Source organism: Seriola aureovittata, chromosome 10, assembly GCF_021018895.1.
Source record: "Seriola aureovittata isolate HTS-2021-v1 ecotype China chromosome 10, ASM2101889v1, whole genome shotgun sequence".
Taxonomy (NCBI): Eukaryota; Metazoa; Chordata; class Actinopteri; order Carangiformes; family Carangidae; genus Seriola; species Seriola aureovittata.
The window spans coordinates 27753875-27773618 of record NC_079373.1 but is presented as its reverse complement, the minus strand read 5'-3'; the positions used below and the strand labels follow the sequence as shown (position 1 = coordinate 27773618).

General features: G+C 50.5%; 1 protein-coding gene across 3 annotated transcripts; it reads left to right on the top strand.

The window, feature by feature from the left end:
* Nucleotides 1–273: 273 nt before the first annotated feature.
* On the top strand, nt 274–19652 carry LOC130176350 (zinc finger C3H1 domain-containing protein-like). 3 transcript variants are annotated; one of them, XM_056387384.1, is made up of 35 exons: nt 275–972; nt 2960–3370; nt 3476–3666; nt 3749–4184; nt 4260–4471; nt 4648–4771; nt 4956–5050; nt 5229–5420; nt 5534–5695; nt 6616–6753; nt 7359–7477; nt 7562–7711; nt 7979–8153; nt 8240–8368; nt 9328–9975; nt 11692–11801; nt 12217–12348; nt 12442–12563; nt 12702–12803; nt 12888–13016; nt 13307–13484; nt 13624–13810; nt 13908–14102; nt 14198–14435; nt 14527–14632; nt 15009–15207; nt 15706–15800; nt 15921–16028; nt 16667–16771; nt 16850–17012; nt 17208–17308; nt 17483–17584; nt 17945–17984; nt 18287–18349; nt 18695–19652. In XM_056387384.1, the coding sequence occupies exons 1-35, from the start codon at nt 432–434 to the stop codon at nt 18812–18814; spliced, it is 6318 nt and encodes a 2105-aa protein (XP_056243359.1). In that variant the 5' UTR covers nt 275–431; the 3' UTR covers nt 18815–19652. The 3 variants fall into 3 exon arrangements, 2 of the variants coding, with proteins under 2 accessions (XP_056243359.1, XP_056243358.1); XM_056387383.1 differs by having other exon boundaries at nt 3746–4184; XR_008828853.1 differs by lacking the exons at nt 15706–15800; nt 17208–17308; nt 17483–17584; ... (1 more) ...; nt 18287–18349; nt 18695–19652 and having other exon boundaries at nt 274–972; nt 3746–4184; nt 16850–16989.
* The last annotated feature ends 92 nt before the right edge of the window (nt 19653–19744 follow it).

The following is a 19744-nucleotide window of genomic DNA, read 5'->3' as shown; positions in this document are numbered from 1 at the left end:
AACATAGGTCAGAAGAAAGAAAATGAATAAATACATATATATATATATATATATTTTTTTTTTATATTATTTAATTTAAATAGGCATCAAATATATATGTGGCTTTTAATAAACGACATTTATGTGGACTGTAAAAATCATGGGTTTTCAGTGTATATATATATATATATATATATATATATATATATATATATATATATATATATGTAACTGTAACTGGTCTCCTTATATGGGTTTCTTCCAGTCTCGTAAAGTCTCGGGTTGTCTCGCGGTAGTTGACTAAGGGAATACGCGAAGAAGAAGCAGTCGGTGAGCTGACTATCAGGGCGGACCGGGTTCAAACCAACAGTTGTTTTAAACGGTAAAATGGACGTCGGGTCCACGTTTCGGTGAGTTCACGGTCCGCAGGCCGCTGCTGACTTCACTACAACATGGACGTAAACACGGTTAGTCGATCTCCCAGAGAGGAGGGGGAGCTCGAAGACGGAGAGATCTGCGATGATGAAACCGAGGAGAGTGTGCCATTCCGGCGGGGGGATGGTAACAGGCCGGGCGGCCGCGGGGCTCCTCCACCACGGACACGAAAACCCCACCAACACCCGCCAAACATGCTGCCACACATGGGCCACCAGCCGCCAGATTTCCGCATCCTGATGCCATACAACCTCGGACCTCATGGACACGGGCCTTTCCCCCCGGGCCACAGGCAGCAGTGCGGGCCGAGCGGGCCCGACCGGCCTCCCTCTCCTCTGCCGCTACCTCTGCCGCCGCCGCCGGGTCACGGTCCACACGGGGAGCCCAGCCCGCGGTCCAGCTTCTGGGAGCGGAGCCACGGCGCCCTGGGCAGGTTCAGGCACCGGTCCATGTCGAACTGTGGCCGCGGGGCCTGGAACCGAGGCAACAGACCTCCCCCTGGTCGTTACGGGCCCGGAGAGAGTCACAGCAACAGGACTGACTCTCCCTCGAGGAAACGTATCCTTCCCAGGTCTCTAACTGTTTTATCCGAGTGTAAGCAGCCGTCAGGGGACAGTGATTACAGTCCACCAGAGGTCTGTGGGGGGTTGACAGGCCACACATGAACCTGGACTGGTGGGTCAGACCAGCACCAGCCACAGAGTGTAGACTAGCCTGACTCCAGGCTCATGGTTGGGTTCTGATAAAACAATAATCACTGCTTTGATAATCGATTAATTAATGACACTGATGTCAGCTTCTGATCAGTATGTCCAGATGTGAAAAGTCTGCGTTCAGTGGTTTTTGATCCTGAGCCGGTCTGATGTGACCTGGATGGGAAAGCTGTGAAATCTTATAATAATGAATATCTATAATAATCTCAGAATGAATGTTTCATGAGTCTGAAGCAGTTTCAAACAGAGTCAGATTTTTAATGAAGTCCAGGTCTCAGTGTAAATGTGGTTTGAAAACTGCTCTGTTGTTGGAGAAAACAGTGAACGCACCATTGATTCACTTTAATAAACAGAATGAAGCTTTGCTGAATGTGAAACAGTGTCAGTGTCTGAGCTGTAGCTGATGTGTGAGGCTCATTATCACTGATGAATCACACACTGACTTCAGCCTCGTCATCATGAATCAAACAGATAAGGTGGGAAACACCAGCTCGTCTTCATCATACAGATGATCAGCACATTAAGTGATGATGAAAATAAACATTTTATCTGACACTGATCAGGTGAATTTAACCCCCATTGTCCCTGTGTGTTAATCTGTCAGGATAACCCTTTAAAGGGCCCGTTGTCCGTGTTAGATCACATGTAGGTCACACTGTGCGGCTGGACCTGTTAAAGCTGCTGTTGCTAAGGAAACGAAACCTAAAGTCGATGACGGTAACAGCTGAGTTAAACCAACTTCCTGTCTGTCGGCAGCGCGGTGGATCACAGCACAGAACAAGTTGAATAGATGCTTTCTGTCTTTTTATGGAGGAGAAATTATTGGATAATCTGTTATTTTCTTTAAACCTACAGAGAGAAGTGAAAACTGTCACTTCCTTATTAAACAATAGTGTTTATAAGCCGCTCCGCTGCAAATATTTCAATTCACATATTTTGTGACAAATAATTTTCTGACATTTTACAGAATAAAAATAAAATGTGATCCATTAATTAATAAGATAATTGGTCAGATGATGCTAATCGTTATTTGAAGCCAGGTTTGAACAATTAATGGAAATATTATGGAAATCACAACGTGACCAGGTGAAATATCCAAATCACAGGAGCTGCGTTTTTTAGATGAAGGTAAAATGTGTCACAACAACAACAACAACAACAACAACAACAACAGACCATCACTGAAGCGTCATGGAGCTGCAGATTCTCCGGTCTCTAGATATTTTCCACAGGGGAACATGTTTGTTTGGTACCAGATCCAACAACAATCACATCATCATCATCATTTTACTTCCTTCACGCCGGCGACGGTCAGAGCGGCGGCCATTTTGTTTTCAGGTTGTCTGTACGTCCGTCTCCTCGTGGACACGATATCTCAGTAACTCCTTCACAGAACTAAACGTTCACTAGGATTCGGAGCTGAGATAATTAGATTTTGGGGGTGAAAGGTCACAGTGACCTCACAAAACAGTTTTGGCCTTGTGAACACCATACCTCCACAACACCTGGAGGGAATCCTTCAGATTTGGCACAAACGTTCACTTGGACTCAAAAACAAACTAATTAGATTTTGGTGGTCAAAGGTCAAAGGTCAGTGTGACCTGACAAAACACTTTAACCATCAGTCAAACCTTCACAGCATCTCTGACCAACTTTCACACACATGTTTATGTTTTCTGTGACTCTGGATAAACAGGAAGTGATTCTATTTATATTTTTTAGTGAAAATGAAATGAAATGAAAAAACGACGCTCCAGCTAAGATCATGACTGACTTTGTGTTCATCATCGAGCTCTATGTGCAGCTGTTTCTCTTCCTTAACCCGGCCTCAGAGAAGCTTCTGGGCCGGACTCAGACCAGGAAAGCGGCTCACAGTGTTTCCAAACCTGAGAACAGTGTTGACGAGTCCTTCGAGGACTTGCTGTCCAAGTATAAACAGATTCAGCTGGAGCTGGAGTGCATCCGTAAAGAGGAGACCATGGCCCTGGAGCCCAAAGCCTCCCCCGTCAGAGAGGACACCCCAGACAACGCTGCCAGTATTACAGAGGCCAGACCGGCGCCAGAGGCGGCTCACAGTCCGGCGGGACCCGAGGATCCATCGGAGCTGGAGAAGGCCGAGAGGAAAGTGTTCCAGGCGTTCAACATCAAACCTCTGCGTCAGAAACTGCCCACTCCCGTCAATCTGGACGAGCTGAAGAGGAAGTTGGCGGGGCAGGACGGAGAAGGCGGAGCTGTCAAAGAGGGTGAGTGTTTGTTCCTGTGGCGTTGTGACGCTGGAGTCACAGGTGTTGAAGCTCAGTGACGGGTTAGCGCTCAGAGGTTTGAGCTCAGGTGTGGTGTGTTTACAGGTGAAGGAGAAGAGAAGATGGACGATGGAGGAGAGACGGAGCAGAAGCCGGAGGTGGAGGTGGAGGAGAAGACGTGTTTGTGCTGCAGCGAGGACACGGACAGAGACGAGAAGGACAAACCTAAAAAGACGTGTTCGTGTCGCAGAGAGTCGTCGGCCTCCAGCGAGGACTCCCTCATCTCTCCTGACAAGGTGGGGCCGGGACCGCCGGTGTGTTCAGTGACCTCTGTAAGAGTCTGTATGTTTAAACGTTGTGTGGCTGTGTGTCCAGCAGCCGGCGGTGAAAGTGGAGGAGGAGGAGCTGTCGGAGCTGCAGCTGCGTCTCCTCGCTCTGCAGTCGGCCAGTAAGAAGTGGCAGCAGAAGGAGCAGCAGGTGATGAAGAAGAGTAAAGACCGACTCACCAGAGCCGCCCAGGAGAAGAGCTCCGCCCCCGCAGCCGCTCCCCCCGGCAGGCAGAGGGTCACCACCAGGTCCGCCTCCTCCGCCACAGCTGCTGCTGCTGCTGCAGAGAGGAACAGAACCAGGTCCAAACCTCTGGAGAGGGACAGAGACAGGACCAAGGCTGGACCCAGACCTCCAGACAGAGACAGAGAGAGACTCCCAGAGAGAGACAGACCAAAACAGAGTCCGAAACCTGGTCCCAAGTCTCTGCTGGAGAGAGGCAGGGCTGCAGGGAAACCCCACCCCAACAAGAAGATGATCAGTCCAGGTGAGAGGATCAGAACGGGTCAGACTGAGCCGGTCTTCACCTGCAGTCTCTAATCAGTGTCTCCTCTGCTCTCAGGCTCAGCCGCCAAGCAGGCGTTCAGGAAGCAGCAGCTGAGGACGTGGAAGCTGCAGCAGCAGAGGGAGCAGGAGGAGAAACGCCGCCAGGACGAGGAGGAGCGGCGAAAACGAGAGGACGAGATCCGGCGAATCCGAGACCTGTCCAACCAGGACGAGCAGTACAACCGCTTCATGAAGCTGGTGGGAGGGAAGATGAGGACGCGCAGTAAAGTGAGAGGCTCGTGTGTGTGTGTGTGTGTGTGTGTGTGTGTGTGTGTGTGTGTTTGTGTGTGTGTGTGTGTCTCATTGACTGATCAGTTTATTATCAATTCATCTTAATCAATTTGTGCTTTGATCAATAAGAAAATGATGAAAAACAAAGTGACAGTTTGACATCTGTCCTTCAGTCCAGAGACCGTGAACACAGGAAGTCCACAGGTAAACAAGGCCTGGACGCCTCAGGGAACCTCTACCAGTACGACAACTACGACGAGGTGGCGATGGACACGGACAGTGAGACCAGTTCACCAGGTGAGGAGACAGAGCTCCGCCCTCCTTCACCTGTTCAGTCTTTATGTGACAGTCGCAGTTAAACTGCACATTTCCATGATCTCACACCCAGAAATACATGAACCAGTCTCCTCACACATGATCCTCAACAGAACAGAACCAGGTCCAAACTGACAGTGACCATGTGACCTCTGTCTGTTTTCAGTCCCGTCTCCAACACACAACCCGTTCAGCGCCGACGACCCGGGATGTTTCCCTCAGGTGTCACTGTACATGACGGACTCTGCTCAGTTCAGACTGGTACGTGTGTGTGTGTGTGTGTGTGTGTGTGTGTGTGTGTGTGTGTGTGTGTGTGTGTGTGTGTGTGTGTGTGTGTGTGTGTGTGTGTGTGTGTGAGACGCTGTGTGTGTGTGTGTGTGTGTGATGTCTTTTGTGACGTGTGTGTGAAGTAAACTCTGTCTCTCTTTCCCTCCCTCAGGATTTCTCTCAGCCCTTCCTCTCCCCCATGTTGTCCGGTGTTCCTCCCCCGCCTCCCCCTCTCCCCCCTCCACCAGACGACTTGGAGCCTCCCCCCAAACCTCCCTTTGCCGATGAGGAAGAGGAGGAGGAGATGCTGCTGAGGGAGACCTGTCTGATGTCCATGGCCAACAAGAGGGTGGTGGCGCCCGAGGTGCGTTACTGACTGTGAACACTGGGTGGTGCTGTTGTTGTCCTTTGTATTTATATGACAGTGTCTGGATGATGATGATGATGATGATGATGATGATGTATGTGTCCCTCCAGGAGAAGAGCTCCAGTGCTCCTCCCTCCCCGAGCCGCCAGCCTCCCGCAGGCGTCCAGCAGCCGCCCAGAGGAAACCTGAGCACCGTCAGTCTGAACACGGTGTCTCAGCCACGAGCCAACAAGTTCACCAGAGGTCATCACGCCCCCAGAGCGCCGCTGGTGGTAAGACCCTGAGAAAGACGTGCTCCTGTAACACGCCTCCTCACTGTGTAGTAACACCTGCAGTAACAGGTCAGGTGATCAGATCTCACCTCCTCACGACATGTGTCGTTTCTGTCAGAGATCAGCTGATTCAGACTCCCAGACTTCAATCCTAGATTAGATACAGCGTCACACACACACACACACACACACACACACAGCGTCACACACACACACACACACACACAGCGTCTCTCACACACACACACACACACACACACACACACACAGCGTCACACACACACACACACACAGACATACACACACAGACATACACACACAGCGTCTCACACACACACACACACAGACATACACACACAGCGTCACACACACACAGACATACACACACAGACATACACACACAGCGTCTCACACACACACACACACAGACATACACACACAGCGTCACACACACACACACACACAGACATACACACACAGACATACACACACAGCGTCACACACACACACACACACAGACATACACACACAGACATACACACACAGCGTCACACACACACACACACACAGACATACACACACAGACATACACACACAGCGTCACACACACACACACACACACACACACACACAGACATACACACACAGCGTCTCACACACACACACACACACACACACACACACACAGCGTCACACACACACACACACACACACACACACACACAGCGTCACACACACACACACACACACACACACACACACACAGCGTCTCACACACACACACACACACACACACAGACACACACACACACACACACACACACACACACACACAGAGCGTCTCTCACACACACACACACACACACACACACACACACACAGCCTCATGATGTCAGCGTTACCTGCTCTGTTCTCTGCAGCTGCCCAGACACAAGTCCGTGGTGGTTTCTCTCAACGACTCTGACGACAGCGACTCGGACCTGGACGCCTGCAGCTCCACGCAGACCGTGTTCGGAGGACTGGAGTTCATGATCAAAGAAGCCAGGAGGAGCGTGGAGGTGAGGCTCTGCACCTGCTGCAACACGACCATACAATTAGACAGGCGGGGATACAGGTGTCACAGTCACCTGATCGACGTCATTTAGTCCAAAACATGAGAGTGAAAGGAGGAGGAGCTTCAGTCACATGGTTTCTACTGGTTCTGTAGCTCAAAGTTCAGACAACCAGAGACCATCAACAGTTCTGGTCCCGGTTGATTCACTCAGTTATTTTGTCTTTAAATCACAAACTCGTGTTAATGAAGAGGTCAGCTGATCACTGGCTGATTTTCCCGCCTCACGCAGGTGGGTGTTGTCCTGTGTGAGGACGAGCAGATCTCAATGTAAACACACTGAACAGCAGGAAAGATGCAGATTAATAAAATCAAATCTTGTCTCTTAATGAAGGTTTTAATGATCTTAATGAGTCGAGAACGAAACTTGATTTTACAAAAGGTTCAGGTTAGTGATCTGTCCACTGGAATCAATTAAAACACAAGAGAAGACAAAACAAAGACGCTGACTAATCAAATCAAAGAGAAGTAAAACATTAACTGTGATGGATGGAACAGATTTCACCTCCTCTGTGTGTGTGTTGATTCATGATTTGAACATGTGGTTTCCAGGCTGCGAAGCCTAAAGGAGCCTCCGGATCGGAGAAGGAGAACAACCCGGTCAGGACTCCTGAGGCGCTCCCAGAGGCCAAGAAGGCCGAGTACCGTCTGCTCAAAGAGGAAATCGCCAGGTACCAAGATTTCAATCAAATACTGTCATTAACACAGAGAGAGATCAGCCGTCGTTAGACTAACGAGTGACATGGTTGGTGCAGCAGGGAGAAGCAGAAGATGCTGAAGGATCACAGTCCGAGTCCTCGGAGCTCCGCCTCCCCGGCCGGCTCCGAGTCTGTGCTGGATTCATCGGGGAAAAGTGCTGCGGAGGTGAAGCTGAGTGAGGCCGAGCAGAGACTCAACAAGAACAGGTGAGCGACACTGAACCACGAACAACACGTCACACAGCACGAGTTCACACGTGTGGAAACGTGTTGAGCCGTCTGCACCTTTTATCACCTGATCCGTGGACGTACGGTCGGGACATGTCCTTACAACTTTACATTATTACATCGTTGTTGTTTTGTTGTCGGGAGGGTTGTTGTGTCCCTAACGATGCCGAGACCTAAGCTACGCCATGATCTGATCAGAGAAGCAGGTGTCAAAGTGTCGGACTGTGACTCTCACCTGCTTCACAGGGAGCTGCTGCAGAGAGACGAGGCCGTGCTCAGACATCTGCTCCAGCAGGAGCTGAAGAAGAGAGAGTCTCTGAAGGCCGCTGAGGCCAAAGTGGCCAAACTGAGAGAGCAGCTCCAGGCCTCAGACAAGATCGTCAGCGCCAACAAGACGCTGCTGAAGAAGCTGCAGGAACAGGTGAACCGCAGAGGGCCACGCCCACAGCCGCCGTTCACTTCAGTGTGCGGTCTGTACCTCAGTCTGACCTCTGCTGCTCTGTGCAGGTGCATCGTGTCGAACACAGAGTGTCCATAAAGAAGAGTCTGGCCGTCAGGCTGGAGCAGGAGCTGGCTCAGGCACAGCTCGCTGCTGGGAGAGGATCCAAGCGCAGAACAGACAACCACGCCAACCTGGTGAGGAACACACCTGAGCTACTCTGCTGCCCCCCCGAGGAACAGGCAGACATTTCAGCAGCAACCAACCTGCTGATTGTTTCTTCATTAATTCAGCTTTTACTGCATGAAATGTCCAAATTGACACCTCATATATAAATGTTTAAAACCCCCAAATATTCAGTTTGTAACGAGAGAAAACAGGAAAACAAACGGACATTTTAGAGACTGCTACTACTGCTAATGCTAATGCTAATAATAATAATAATAATTATTATTATTATTATTATTATTATTGCTATAACCTGACACCTTGTGTAACCTGATATGTGAAGGTGTAACGATCAACATCGGCACGTTTTTCTCTCTTTACTGAGCCGTTCTCCGTTAGCTAACGTTGGCCGTTCGCTAATCGGTTAGCATATGTTTAGTTAATATTACCCGCCTTTAACTGTGAATGTTGCTAAATGACAAATAGAATGGTTCAAGGTTGAGTCTTGACTCGTTCATTAGGACAGGTGTTATACCTGGTTAACTATCTGTTTGCTAGGACAGGTGTTTATTTCTGGTCAGTTAGCTGTTGTACATTAGCACAGGTGTTGCTTCTGGACAGCTAACTGTAGCCTCCTCACTGTGTTATACTTCAGGTGAGGAGCTAATGAAGTGTTGGTTAATGTGTCATTCACAGGTGACTGCACTCCAGGTAAACAACAACGTACATAAATAATACTGTGTAGAAGATGCAAATATTCAGAAGTACTTTGTGACTGAACAACAGTCACAGCTCCACTCAAGCACAGAAAAGTGAGCTGAGAGAGATGAGACAGGCATGAACTCACCAGATGTACAGGGCTTCACGTGTGTGCATAATGAGTGTGTAATGAGGCTGTAACTTGGTGTGTGTGTGTGTGTGTGTGTGTGTGTGTGTGTGTGTGTGTGTGTGTGTGGTCCTGACTATTTGAATCTTTGTGCCCTCTCAGCCCAGTAAGCTGCAGCGTGTGGACGGCGCTCCTCGCGGCTCAGAGCGTCACTTTGCAGAGCTGATTGCTCAGAAGCAGCGGCTGCAGCAGCTGGAGTCTGAATACGCCCTCAAGATCCAGAAGCTGAAGGAGGCTCAGGCCCTGCGCAACAAAGGAGCGACACCAGAGCCGCCTGCAGAGCCGCCAGTACGAGCTTCCACCCCCCCTGACCCTCAGATCCAGATCCCACACCCCTCCCCCTCCAGCCCCTTCCCTCTGCCCCAGCCCTCTCTGCACGACCTAACCCAGGACAAACTCACCCTGGACAGCGAAGATGTCGCTGAGGCCGAAGATCACGAATCAGAACCTGCAACGGCACCGGCACCGGCCCCCGCTGCTAAAGGCCCCCGCCGACACTCCCTCCGTCAGTCCAGCAGCTCCTTCACCAAACCCAACCTGGAGCAGCTGAGCTCCACTCCAGCCAAAGACAGCAGCACTGCCAAACCCGCCAAGACCGCAACCAGCTCCGAGGCTCCCGCAGAGATGTTTGCAGGTCTGGACCTGGACGCTCTGAAGCTGAGGTACCAGCAGCAGGCCCGGCTGGGAGAGCTGCTGCTGACGGAGCTGCAGAACCTGGAAGAAAACGACGACCGCCCCCCAACTGGACAGGTGACACCAGAACTTTTATTTTTTGATTTTCTGACTCATAGAATACAAACAGAAGAAACTAAACCAAAGTTACATGATACTAATATGAAACCAGCCCTGCACCGACGTAACCTTCAATCAATATCAGCCTGAAGTCCTGGTGATATTCTTGACCTTCAGCTGGACTCAGTCAGTGGTTATACAGCACTGACCGAGTCCAGCTGATCCAATACAGCACTGACCGAGTCCAGCTGATCCAATACAGCACTGACCGAGTCCAGCTGATCCAATACAGCACTGACCGAGTCCAGCTGATCCAATACAGCACTGACCGAGTCCAGCTGATCCAATACAGCACTGACCGAGTCCAGCTGATCCAATACAGCACTGACCGAGTCCAGCTGATCCAATCCAGAACAGACACAGTGACAGCAGAACACACTCAAGTCAAACATTCATTGTGTTTATATGTGGAACAAGTTGAGAATAAATAGTTTTAGCATTATGGATGGTGGTTGATGGATGGTGGATGATGGATGGTGGATGATGGATGGTGGATGATGGTTGATGGATGGTGGTTGATGGATGGTGGATGATGGATGGTGGATGATGGATGGTGGATGGTGGTTGATGGATGGATGGTTGATGGATGGATGGTGGATGGTGGATGGTGGTTGATGGATGGTGGTTGATGGATGGTGGATGATGGATGGTGGATGATGGTTGATGGATGGTGGTTGATGGATGGTGGATGATGGATGGTGGATGGTGGCTGATGGATGGTGGATGATGGATGGTGGCTGATGGATGGTGGATGGTGGATGATGGATGGTGGTTGATGGATGATGGTTGATGGATGATGGTTGATGGATGGTGGATGGTGGTGGATGGATGGTGGATGATGGTTGATGGATGGTGGATGATGGATGGTGGTTGATGGATGGTTGATGGATGGATGGTGGATGATGGATGGTGGTTGATGGATGGTGGTTGATGGATGGATGATGGTTGATGGATGATGGATGGTGGTTGATGGATGGTGGTTGATGGATGGTGGTTGATGGATGGATGGTGGATGATGGATGATGGATGGTGGATGATGGATGGTGGATGGTGGTTGATGGATGTGGTTGATGGATGGTGGTGATGGATGGATGGTGGATGATGGTTGGTGGATGGTGGTTGATTGTTGGTGGATGGTGGTTGATGGATGGTGGATGATGGTTGGTGGATGGTGGATGGTGGTTGATGGATGGTGTTGATGGATGGATGGATGGTGGATGATGGATGGTGGTTGATGGATGGATGGTGGATGATGGTTGATGGATGATGGATGGTGGTTGATGGATGGATGGTGGATGATGGATGGTGGTTGATGGATGGTGGTTGATGATGGATGGTGTTGATGGATGGTGGATGATGGTTGATGGATGATGATGGTGGTTGATGGATGGTGGTTGATGGATGGTGGTTGATGGATGGATGGTGGATGATGGATGATGGATGGTGGATGATGGATGGTGGATGGTGGTTGATGGATGGATGGTGGATGATGGATGGTGGTTGATGGATGGTGGTTGATGGATGGATGGTGGATGATGGTTGGTGGATGGTGGTTGATGGATGGATGGATGATGATGGATGGTGGTTGATGGATGGTGGTTGATTGTTGGTGGATGGTGGATGATGGGGGTTCCTACACTAACGCCTGCTGTCTGGGTCTCTGTCTCTGTGCAGGTGCTTCCAGTGGAGATGGAGGCAACAACAAGTCAGTCAGGAAGCTCGGAGCTGAGACCTGTTCCCTTTGGAGCGTATCACAGCCCTCTGCTGGTCTTCAGATCATACAGGTAGACTCCACATCAACACACTGAAAACTGACTTTACAGCTCCAATAAAAAGTAATTGACTCTCCTGATGTTTTACTGTTTTATGGCCGTGAATCAAAGCAGATTTAATGTGGATCTTCTGACACAGTTTAACAGAAAAAGAGCCTTTAATGTCAAAGTGAAAACAGATCTCTGTATAATTACTAACATGTTTGCAGAAGTAATAAGACTGAGCTAACTCCTCACAGCTGCAGTGAACTGGAGTCTGAAGTCACATCATCAGTGACACTGTGTGTGGTCAGAGGTGTCAGCTGGTTGTCCTGTAAATACCTCTGCAGTATGAATACAGGTGTATGTGGAAGGTCCAGCCCAGAGAGAGTCACCATGAAGACAGAAACACTGAAAAACAACCGTGTGTGTGTGTTGTCTCTGCCAGGTTCAGTCCGTATTACAGGACCAAGGAGAAGTTATCACTGAGCTCCGTGACATACAGCAACAGCCTTGAACCCAGGAAGTGTTTCTGTCGCTTCGACCTCACAGGAACCTGCAACGACGACGACTGCAGATGGTGAGAATCATCACGACCGACTGATTTCACTGTGACAACCTGCTGCTGTCTCCTCGTTGTTTAATGTCTGCGTCCTCTCCCTCTGCACCGCAGGCAGCACATGAGAAACTGCACTCTGACTGGAAACCAGCTCTTCCAGGACATCCTGTCGTACAACCTGTCTCTGATTGGCTGCTCTGACGGCAGCTCGGACGATGACATCAGTGCTGCCACAGGTGAGAAAGAATCATTTCCTCTATAACCTTGTGTATACACAGACTGGTGTCTGAAATGTTTTGTCCTCTGAAGTAGACTCCGGTCAGACTCCGGTCAGACTCCGGCTGCTGGTTTTATATGTTCTGTCTGTTTTGTAGAGAAATACATGAAGAAGCTGTTTGGCACAAACAAAGGTCGTATGGGCGTCGACCAGAAGGCCGTCCTCCTCGTCAGCAAAGTGAACGAAAGCAAACGACACGGTGAGTCATCGTCTCTCTGAACGCTCTCGTCACCACGGAAACTGTTTCCAGACATCTGACTTCTGGTCCGGTCTCGTTCTCCAGTTCCTCCCTTCACCACCTGTAAAGACGTGAGGAGGTGGAGGCCCAAGCCGTCCGCTCAGAGCGGCCTCGGCCCCGAGGACGACGGCGAGCACGAGGCCGCAGGCGGAAGCGTCACAGCCGGAGGATACGGTGAGGACGAAGGTCACTGAGGGTTTAATAAAATACTTTATCAGGTTCTTCCAGACAAACTCCTGGTTGGCCTCCATGTTGTCCATTCTCCCTCAGATATAATTATCCCTCCCTCCGTCTCCCGCTCTGTCTGAATGTACGAGGCTGACTGTGTTCTAAGGTTTGACAGACCTTCATACAAACATGAAATGATTCTGACCAGGATCAGTTCTACAGTTTCAGCTCCTGAACATCTGGATGTTTTATGATGAACAGCTGGAGATAAATCCCTCATGTTTGTGTCTGCGCAGACGACTGCTGTAAGACCAGCCTGTCGGCGTTAGACGTGTGTGTCACATCAGAGGACAAGCGTTACTTCGTCAGCGAGACGGACGACATATCAAACCTGGAGACCAGCGTCCTGGAGAGTCCTCGAGACACTCAGCTGTGGATCAAACTCGCCTTCAAGTACCTCAGCCAGAACGAGACGTACGTCACCGAGCCACCAGCTGATTCAGCCTGTCCTTCCACCTCTGTATACGAGGGTTTAATGTGTGTGTGTGTGTGTGTGTGTGTGTGTGTGTGTGTGTGTGTGTGTGTGTGTGTGTGTGTGTGTGTGTGTGTGCAGGTCTGCAGCAGAGTGTTTGGAAGCCGCTCTGAACACGCTGTCTCGTGCTCTGGAGAGTAACTGTGACAACCCGGAGGTGTGGAGCCACTACCTGTCCCTGTTCTCCAGGCGCGGCAGCAGGGAGGAGGTGCAGGAGATGTGTGAGATGGCGGTGGAGCACGCGCCCGACTACAGAGTGTGGTGGAACGTGAGTCCTCAGACCTGCTCTGAACACCCGTCACAGTTTATTCATGTGCATTTCTTCTCATCGTGGGAAAACGTGTCATGTGACGTTGTTGCTGCAGTATTTGAACCTGGAGAGCTCGTTCGAGGGGAAGGACTACGTGTGCGATCGTCTGCTGCAGTTTCTCGTCACAGAGGCGTCGCCGTCTTCGGGCGTCACGGACAAACTGTCCTTCCAGCTGATGGAGTCTCTGCTCTACAGAGTTCACCTCAACCTGTTCACGGGCAGGATGGAGAGCGCTCTGGCCATTTTACAGGTAGAGAGACTTTCCCCCTGATCCTTCCAGCTCATGACACATTAACTGATCCAGAACCAGTCGCTAACATCACAGATCTGTGTTTGCTTTGACAGAACGCCTTGAAGTCAGCTCATGACAGGAGCATCGCCGATCACCTGACAACCAGAGACCGGGCCTTGGTCTGGCTCTCCTACATCCACCTGACGGAGTTCGACCGGCTGCCGTCCGGCCTCTACGACCCGGCGGAGTCCGGTCCGTCCAGACTGGTCAGCAGAGAGTCCTTCCTGCTGCCGTGGAAGACGCCGCAGGACGTCAGCACGCCGCTCGACATCCTCATCGCTCTCTTCCAAGGTACAGAGGCCGACACCAGAGGAAACGCTTCGGGTTCAGGTCTTAGTTCGACTCTATAGTCTCTGACTCTCTGACGTGGTTTCTCCCTCAGACGCCGTCCACCAGTGCAGCGACGAGTCTCTGTCTCCGAGCGAGAGGACGCTGGCCTGCCTGCCTCTACACACCAACCTCATCTTCCTCTACAGACTGCTGCAGAGGTGAGTGAGGAGGACTCACCTGCTTCTACTGAACTCATGAAGCTCATGATGTGACCTGGTGTCTGTGGGAGGAGCTTGTTTCTTGCAGCTTAAAACCGTTAAAACGTGTTGATTAATGGACAGAAGCTCAAACAGTTCAACAGTTTGTAAGAAGCTGATATTTCGTGAGGCGTCCCGGTGGCCAGGTGTTTAGGGCGTGCTAAACTCTCTCTCCTGTACTTCCTGTCTGTCTCCACTCTCTCTGTCAAAATAAAAGCGTGGAACAGTAAGTCAATGATGTGTTGTTTGGAGCGGTGAGGTCACAATGTGAACAGCGTCTTGTCGACTGTCTTCAGCTCTGTATGAAGACGCCGGTGTTGTTGTCGTGTCCCTGCAGGTACGACGAGGGCGTCGCCCTGTGTGAGTCTCTGCTGGAGGCGTGTCCTGAGTCCTGCGCGCTGCGAGACGCTCTGGCCGACCTCCACATCAGGAAGGGAGACGGCGATCAGGCGGTCAGCATGTGGCTCCACGCTCTGGCCGAGTGTCCCAACAACGCAGAGGTCTTCTATCACTCCTGCAAGTTCCTCATGTCTCAGGTGAGCTCAGGTGTTCACCTGGTTTTTGTATTCGCTCGCGCCGGCGTCAGTCAGAGTGGCAGCCATTTTGTTTTCAGGTTGTCCGTCAGTCTCCTTCTCATGGACACGATGTCTCAGCGACGCCTTGAAGCAACTTCTTCGGATTTGGCAGAAACATTCACCAGGACTCAAGGACGAACTGATTAGACTTTGGTGGTCAAAGGTCAAAGGTCAAGGTCACGATGACCTCACAAAACACTTCTTTATCCATTACTCAAGACGTCACACACGGTTCATATCTTCTGTGACTCTGGACGGACAGGATGTGACCTGGAACTAGTCTGAGTGGCGGAGGGATACGACCATATTTATACAGTGAAACTCGTGTTGTGGAGAAACACGAACAGAAACGTCCGTCATGAGAAAAGAAAAAAGACTCTGTTGATTTGACATGATTGAAACATGTTCCATGGTTGTCTCTGATCACACCAGTTCATGTCGGTGTTTCCCGCTCCACAGGAGAAGTCGAGCGCCGTGGTTCCTCTGTTCCGAGGCTTCGTCCTGTCTCTGTGTGAGGACGAACATGGACAGAAGAAGCCGGCGGACGTTCTGCGGTACATCGTGAAGCTCTGACACTCGGACAGACACAGATCAAGCAGTAGAATGATACGTGGCGGCAGCCGTGTTACGACCTGAGTTCAGAGCAGTTACAGTCTGTTTTTTTCTTCCATCAGTCACATCCTGGGTTTCCCCACCGAGGAGCTGCTGCGAGGTCCCGTCATCAAGAAGGATCTTCAGGAGCAGCTCAGTCAGCAGACGCCTCACCTCCACCTGATTCACTGGTGTGTTTCCTGTTACTGCACCTGATTCTCCCGCTCGTCTCTGAGGAGCCTAATATACAGAAATATATATTTATAATATAAATAAATATATTTATTAATTCATGAATAAATATTAGAAAAAACAATGTGAAGGTTTTTAACAGTGAGAACATTTCCTTTTTCCTGTTAGCTAAATGATTAGCTTAGCCGTTTAGCTTCTCCTGTTAGCCTCTCTGTGACAGGGCGTCAGTGCTGGTAAAAACCAGGCTAAACAATCCCATTGGCCATGGGCTGTAACAAGCTCTCTGATTGGTTGGAGAGCTGACCAGTGGGTTTTACATTGAATCCTTTTTGTCCAGTAACGTAGAAACTGCTCGAACGTCATGTGTAGAAGAAAATCATTTTATCATCAACTCATTTTAGAGTCAGTGGATCAGTTTGTAGTGACAGATGAATCTATACTGAGCTGCTTCAGTGTGACATCACTTCCTCTCTGATGTCCCTCCAGAATAAAGCTCCAGAGAAACAGAGTCGGCAGAACAGTTTCACAGTAAAACATGATACACTGCAGACAGGAAGTGATCACAGCTGATCTCAGGCCGGCGTTCTGTTGTTGGTTCTGTAGAGAACATGTCAGGTGACTGTGTTGTGTTGTTCAGTCGCTGGCAGTGGCTTCACGGCTCAGCGGAGGACACGGTGGACGCCTTTGAGAGAGCGCTGGGATCGGCCATGCAGCTGGACGAGCTTCACAAACTGTGGATGGAGTGAGTGTTATCGATCAGTCGCCAATCAATATCATTAATCATGATGTACTGTAGCTGAACACGGCCCTCCCTCCTCAGTTACCTGGTGTTCAGCAGCAGTCAGCTGACTCGTGGTCCCACCAGCTCTCAGTCCAGACTGATCTCAGACCTGGTGCAGCGCTGCCTGAGCACCGTCCCGTCTCGACTGGAGGTTCCCTTCAACCCCGCAGAGTTCTGGAGCTGCTACCGCTTCCACAACAAGGTCCGCCCCCCTCACCCCCCCCCCCCCCCCCCCCCCCCCCCCCCCCCCCACCACCACCACCACGACCATGTGAACACATTTCCTTTAGTTTAAATCTGTTGGTCAAAGCGTTGTACTCCCACACTGTCAGGACGCTGCCTTGCTCATGAGCACCTGGTCACTGTCGACCTTTGTCTCTGTTCACTGGATCCTCAGGTGGTGTCTTTCTACCTGAGCTGCCTGCCACAGTCCCAGCATGCACTGGTGCTGGAGAGACTGAGATACGCCATGCCCAACAACACTGAGCTGGGCCTGAGGTACACACACACACACGAGACACACACACACACACACATGACACACACACACACACACACACACACACACACACACACACAGACAGACAGACAGACAGACAGACAGACAGACAGACAGACAGACAGACAGACATGTCTCTGAGACAGCAGTGTCAGTGCTGTGTGTGTGTCCAGGTTGCTGCGTCAGGAGTGGCAGGACGGGAACATGGAACACCTGAAGTTCCAGTCCAGGATGTTGAGCAGCAACTGTCCCAGGAGCGTGTCCAGCTGGAGGATGTGAGTACCTGAGACCGCTCCACGTCTTCAGTGACTGTCAGTGTCTCCCTCCCACCTGGACTCGAGGAAGAACTGATTAGTATTTGGTGGCTAACGGTCAAAGTTCAAAGGTCACGGTCACGGTGACCTCACAAAGCATGATTTTGGGTTTGTGAACTCCTGGAGAGAATCACTTCACACTCTCAGACTTCACAGCAGCTATGACAAACTTTCACACAGATGGTTCATATCTTGTGTGACTCTGGACGAACAGGAAGTGACCTGGGACTAGTCTGAGTGGCGGAGGGATACGACCACGAGGAGGAGGTTGTAGTGAGTGTTTGCCGAGTGAGGCTGACGTGTGTCTCTCTCTCTCTGCAGAGCGATAGCTGTGGAGAGGGAGCTGAAGGAGCGATCGGAGGTGAGTCAGTGATGGAGGGATGAGTGAGTGAAACGGGTCTTCTTCTCTTGTAAAAACGCGGCGTGAGTCAGAACCTGCTGCGGCCTGTTGATGATCACTTCCTGTCTCTGGCTCTCTCTGCAGGCTCTGTATCAGCGTCACAGTAATGTGTAGATTAACCTCTGACCTCATCCCACACTGTGTCTGTCCTCGTCCTGTTGAACTGATGCTCCGGCCTCTGCTGTTTGTTTGTTTGTTTGTTTGTTTCTGTTTGTTTGTTTGTTTTTTCTCCCCTCTTTTATTTGATTGTTTTGTTTTTGTAGGTGAGACTTCTCTATCAGCAGGCGCTCCAAAACCTCCCACTGTGTGCTGCCCTGTGGAAAGATGTAATTCACCCCTTCACTTTCTCTAACACACACACACACACACACACACACACACACACACACGCGCTGTCACCTCACCTGTCTCAGTCACACCTGGTCCGACTGGTACAGGTGTACCTGACGAACACCTGTGTGTCAGGTTCACCTGTACGGAGTCTGGACTGAAGCAGGTGAAGTGACGGGTGGAAACTGTCTCTTTCTCTTGTTTATATCACACCTGTATACACGCATGTTCACCTGAGCCCCCTCACCCCCCCCCCCATCTCCTCTCTCTCTCCTTCCCTTCTTTCCCCTCTCTTAATGTCTGCCCCCCCCCCCCCCTCCACCCCCCGTCTCCCCCTCCAGCGGCTGCTGTTTGAAGCGGCAGAAGGCGGAGCCTCAGAGCGGCTCAGGCGGTTGGTGGACTGGTGTCAGCAGGTGGGAGTGAGTTTAGTCGTTGGTCGAGTTCAGACTGAAGATCACTGACGTCTTTGGCTCCGCCCCCTCTACCTCAGACTACACCTGTACTGTTCTCCCCCCCGACAATAACAAAGCAGCTGATTGGCTGCAGATGATTGAGTGAGAGCAGACAATCAGACGAGGTAAGACAGACGTCCCCCCTCCGCCTCCCCCAGGACTCCTCGGAGGCCCCCCTCCCTCCAGTGTCCACATGTGGACAGCTAATGTCCGTCTCACCTGTACGTAAGTATCGAGCTGCTGAGTGACAGTGTCTCACTTCATGTCCTTCTGTTTCTCTCACTTTCATTTGGATTCATCTCCCTCCTTTTGTTTTAAGTTCCCTGAGGGGGGGGTGGGGGCGGGGCCGTTAGGTGGGACGGACCGTGACATCTCACTGTGGTGTTTGACCCCCCCCCCTTCCTCCCCAGTGTGTGTTTTAAAGGATCCCCCCCCCCCTCCCTCCTGTAGTGATGCTGCATTGTCTTTTCTTTGTGTCCCAGAGGAAAAACAAGACTTTTATTTTGTTAATATTGATCAAACTGATTATTGATCTGATTATTGATCTGGCTGCGGCCTGCGTAGTATTTTCTATTTGGCTGAGAGAGAGAGAGAGAGAGAGAGAGAGAGAGAGACTGCCACAGAGACTGATCCTCGCCGAGTCCAGCTCCGGGACGTCCTGTAGAGACAGTCAGGACTCGGTCACATGACCTCATGTGCAATTTGTCTTTTTTCTTTTTGTCAAAATTCTGCCAGAGAATCATTAAAGAGTATTGATTATTGATTAGCAAGGAGAGGAGACAAAGTCCTTCACTGTGTTTTTTACATGTTGGATTCAAATGTTATTAAATTATTTTCTAAAGAAACACGAGTGTCTCCTGAGTGTTTATTGTGTCTTATTATTGATCTGTTGATTATTTCCGATTGATCGTTCAGTCAGCAGGGAGAAATGCCCTTCAC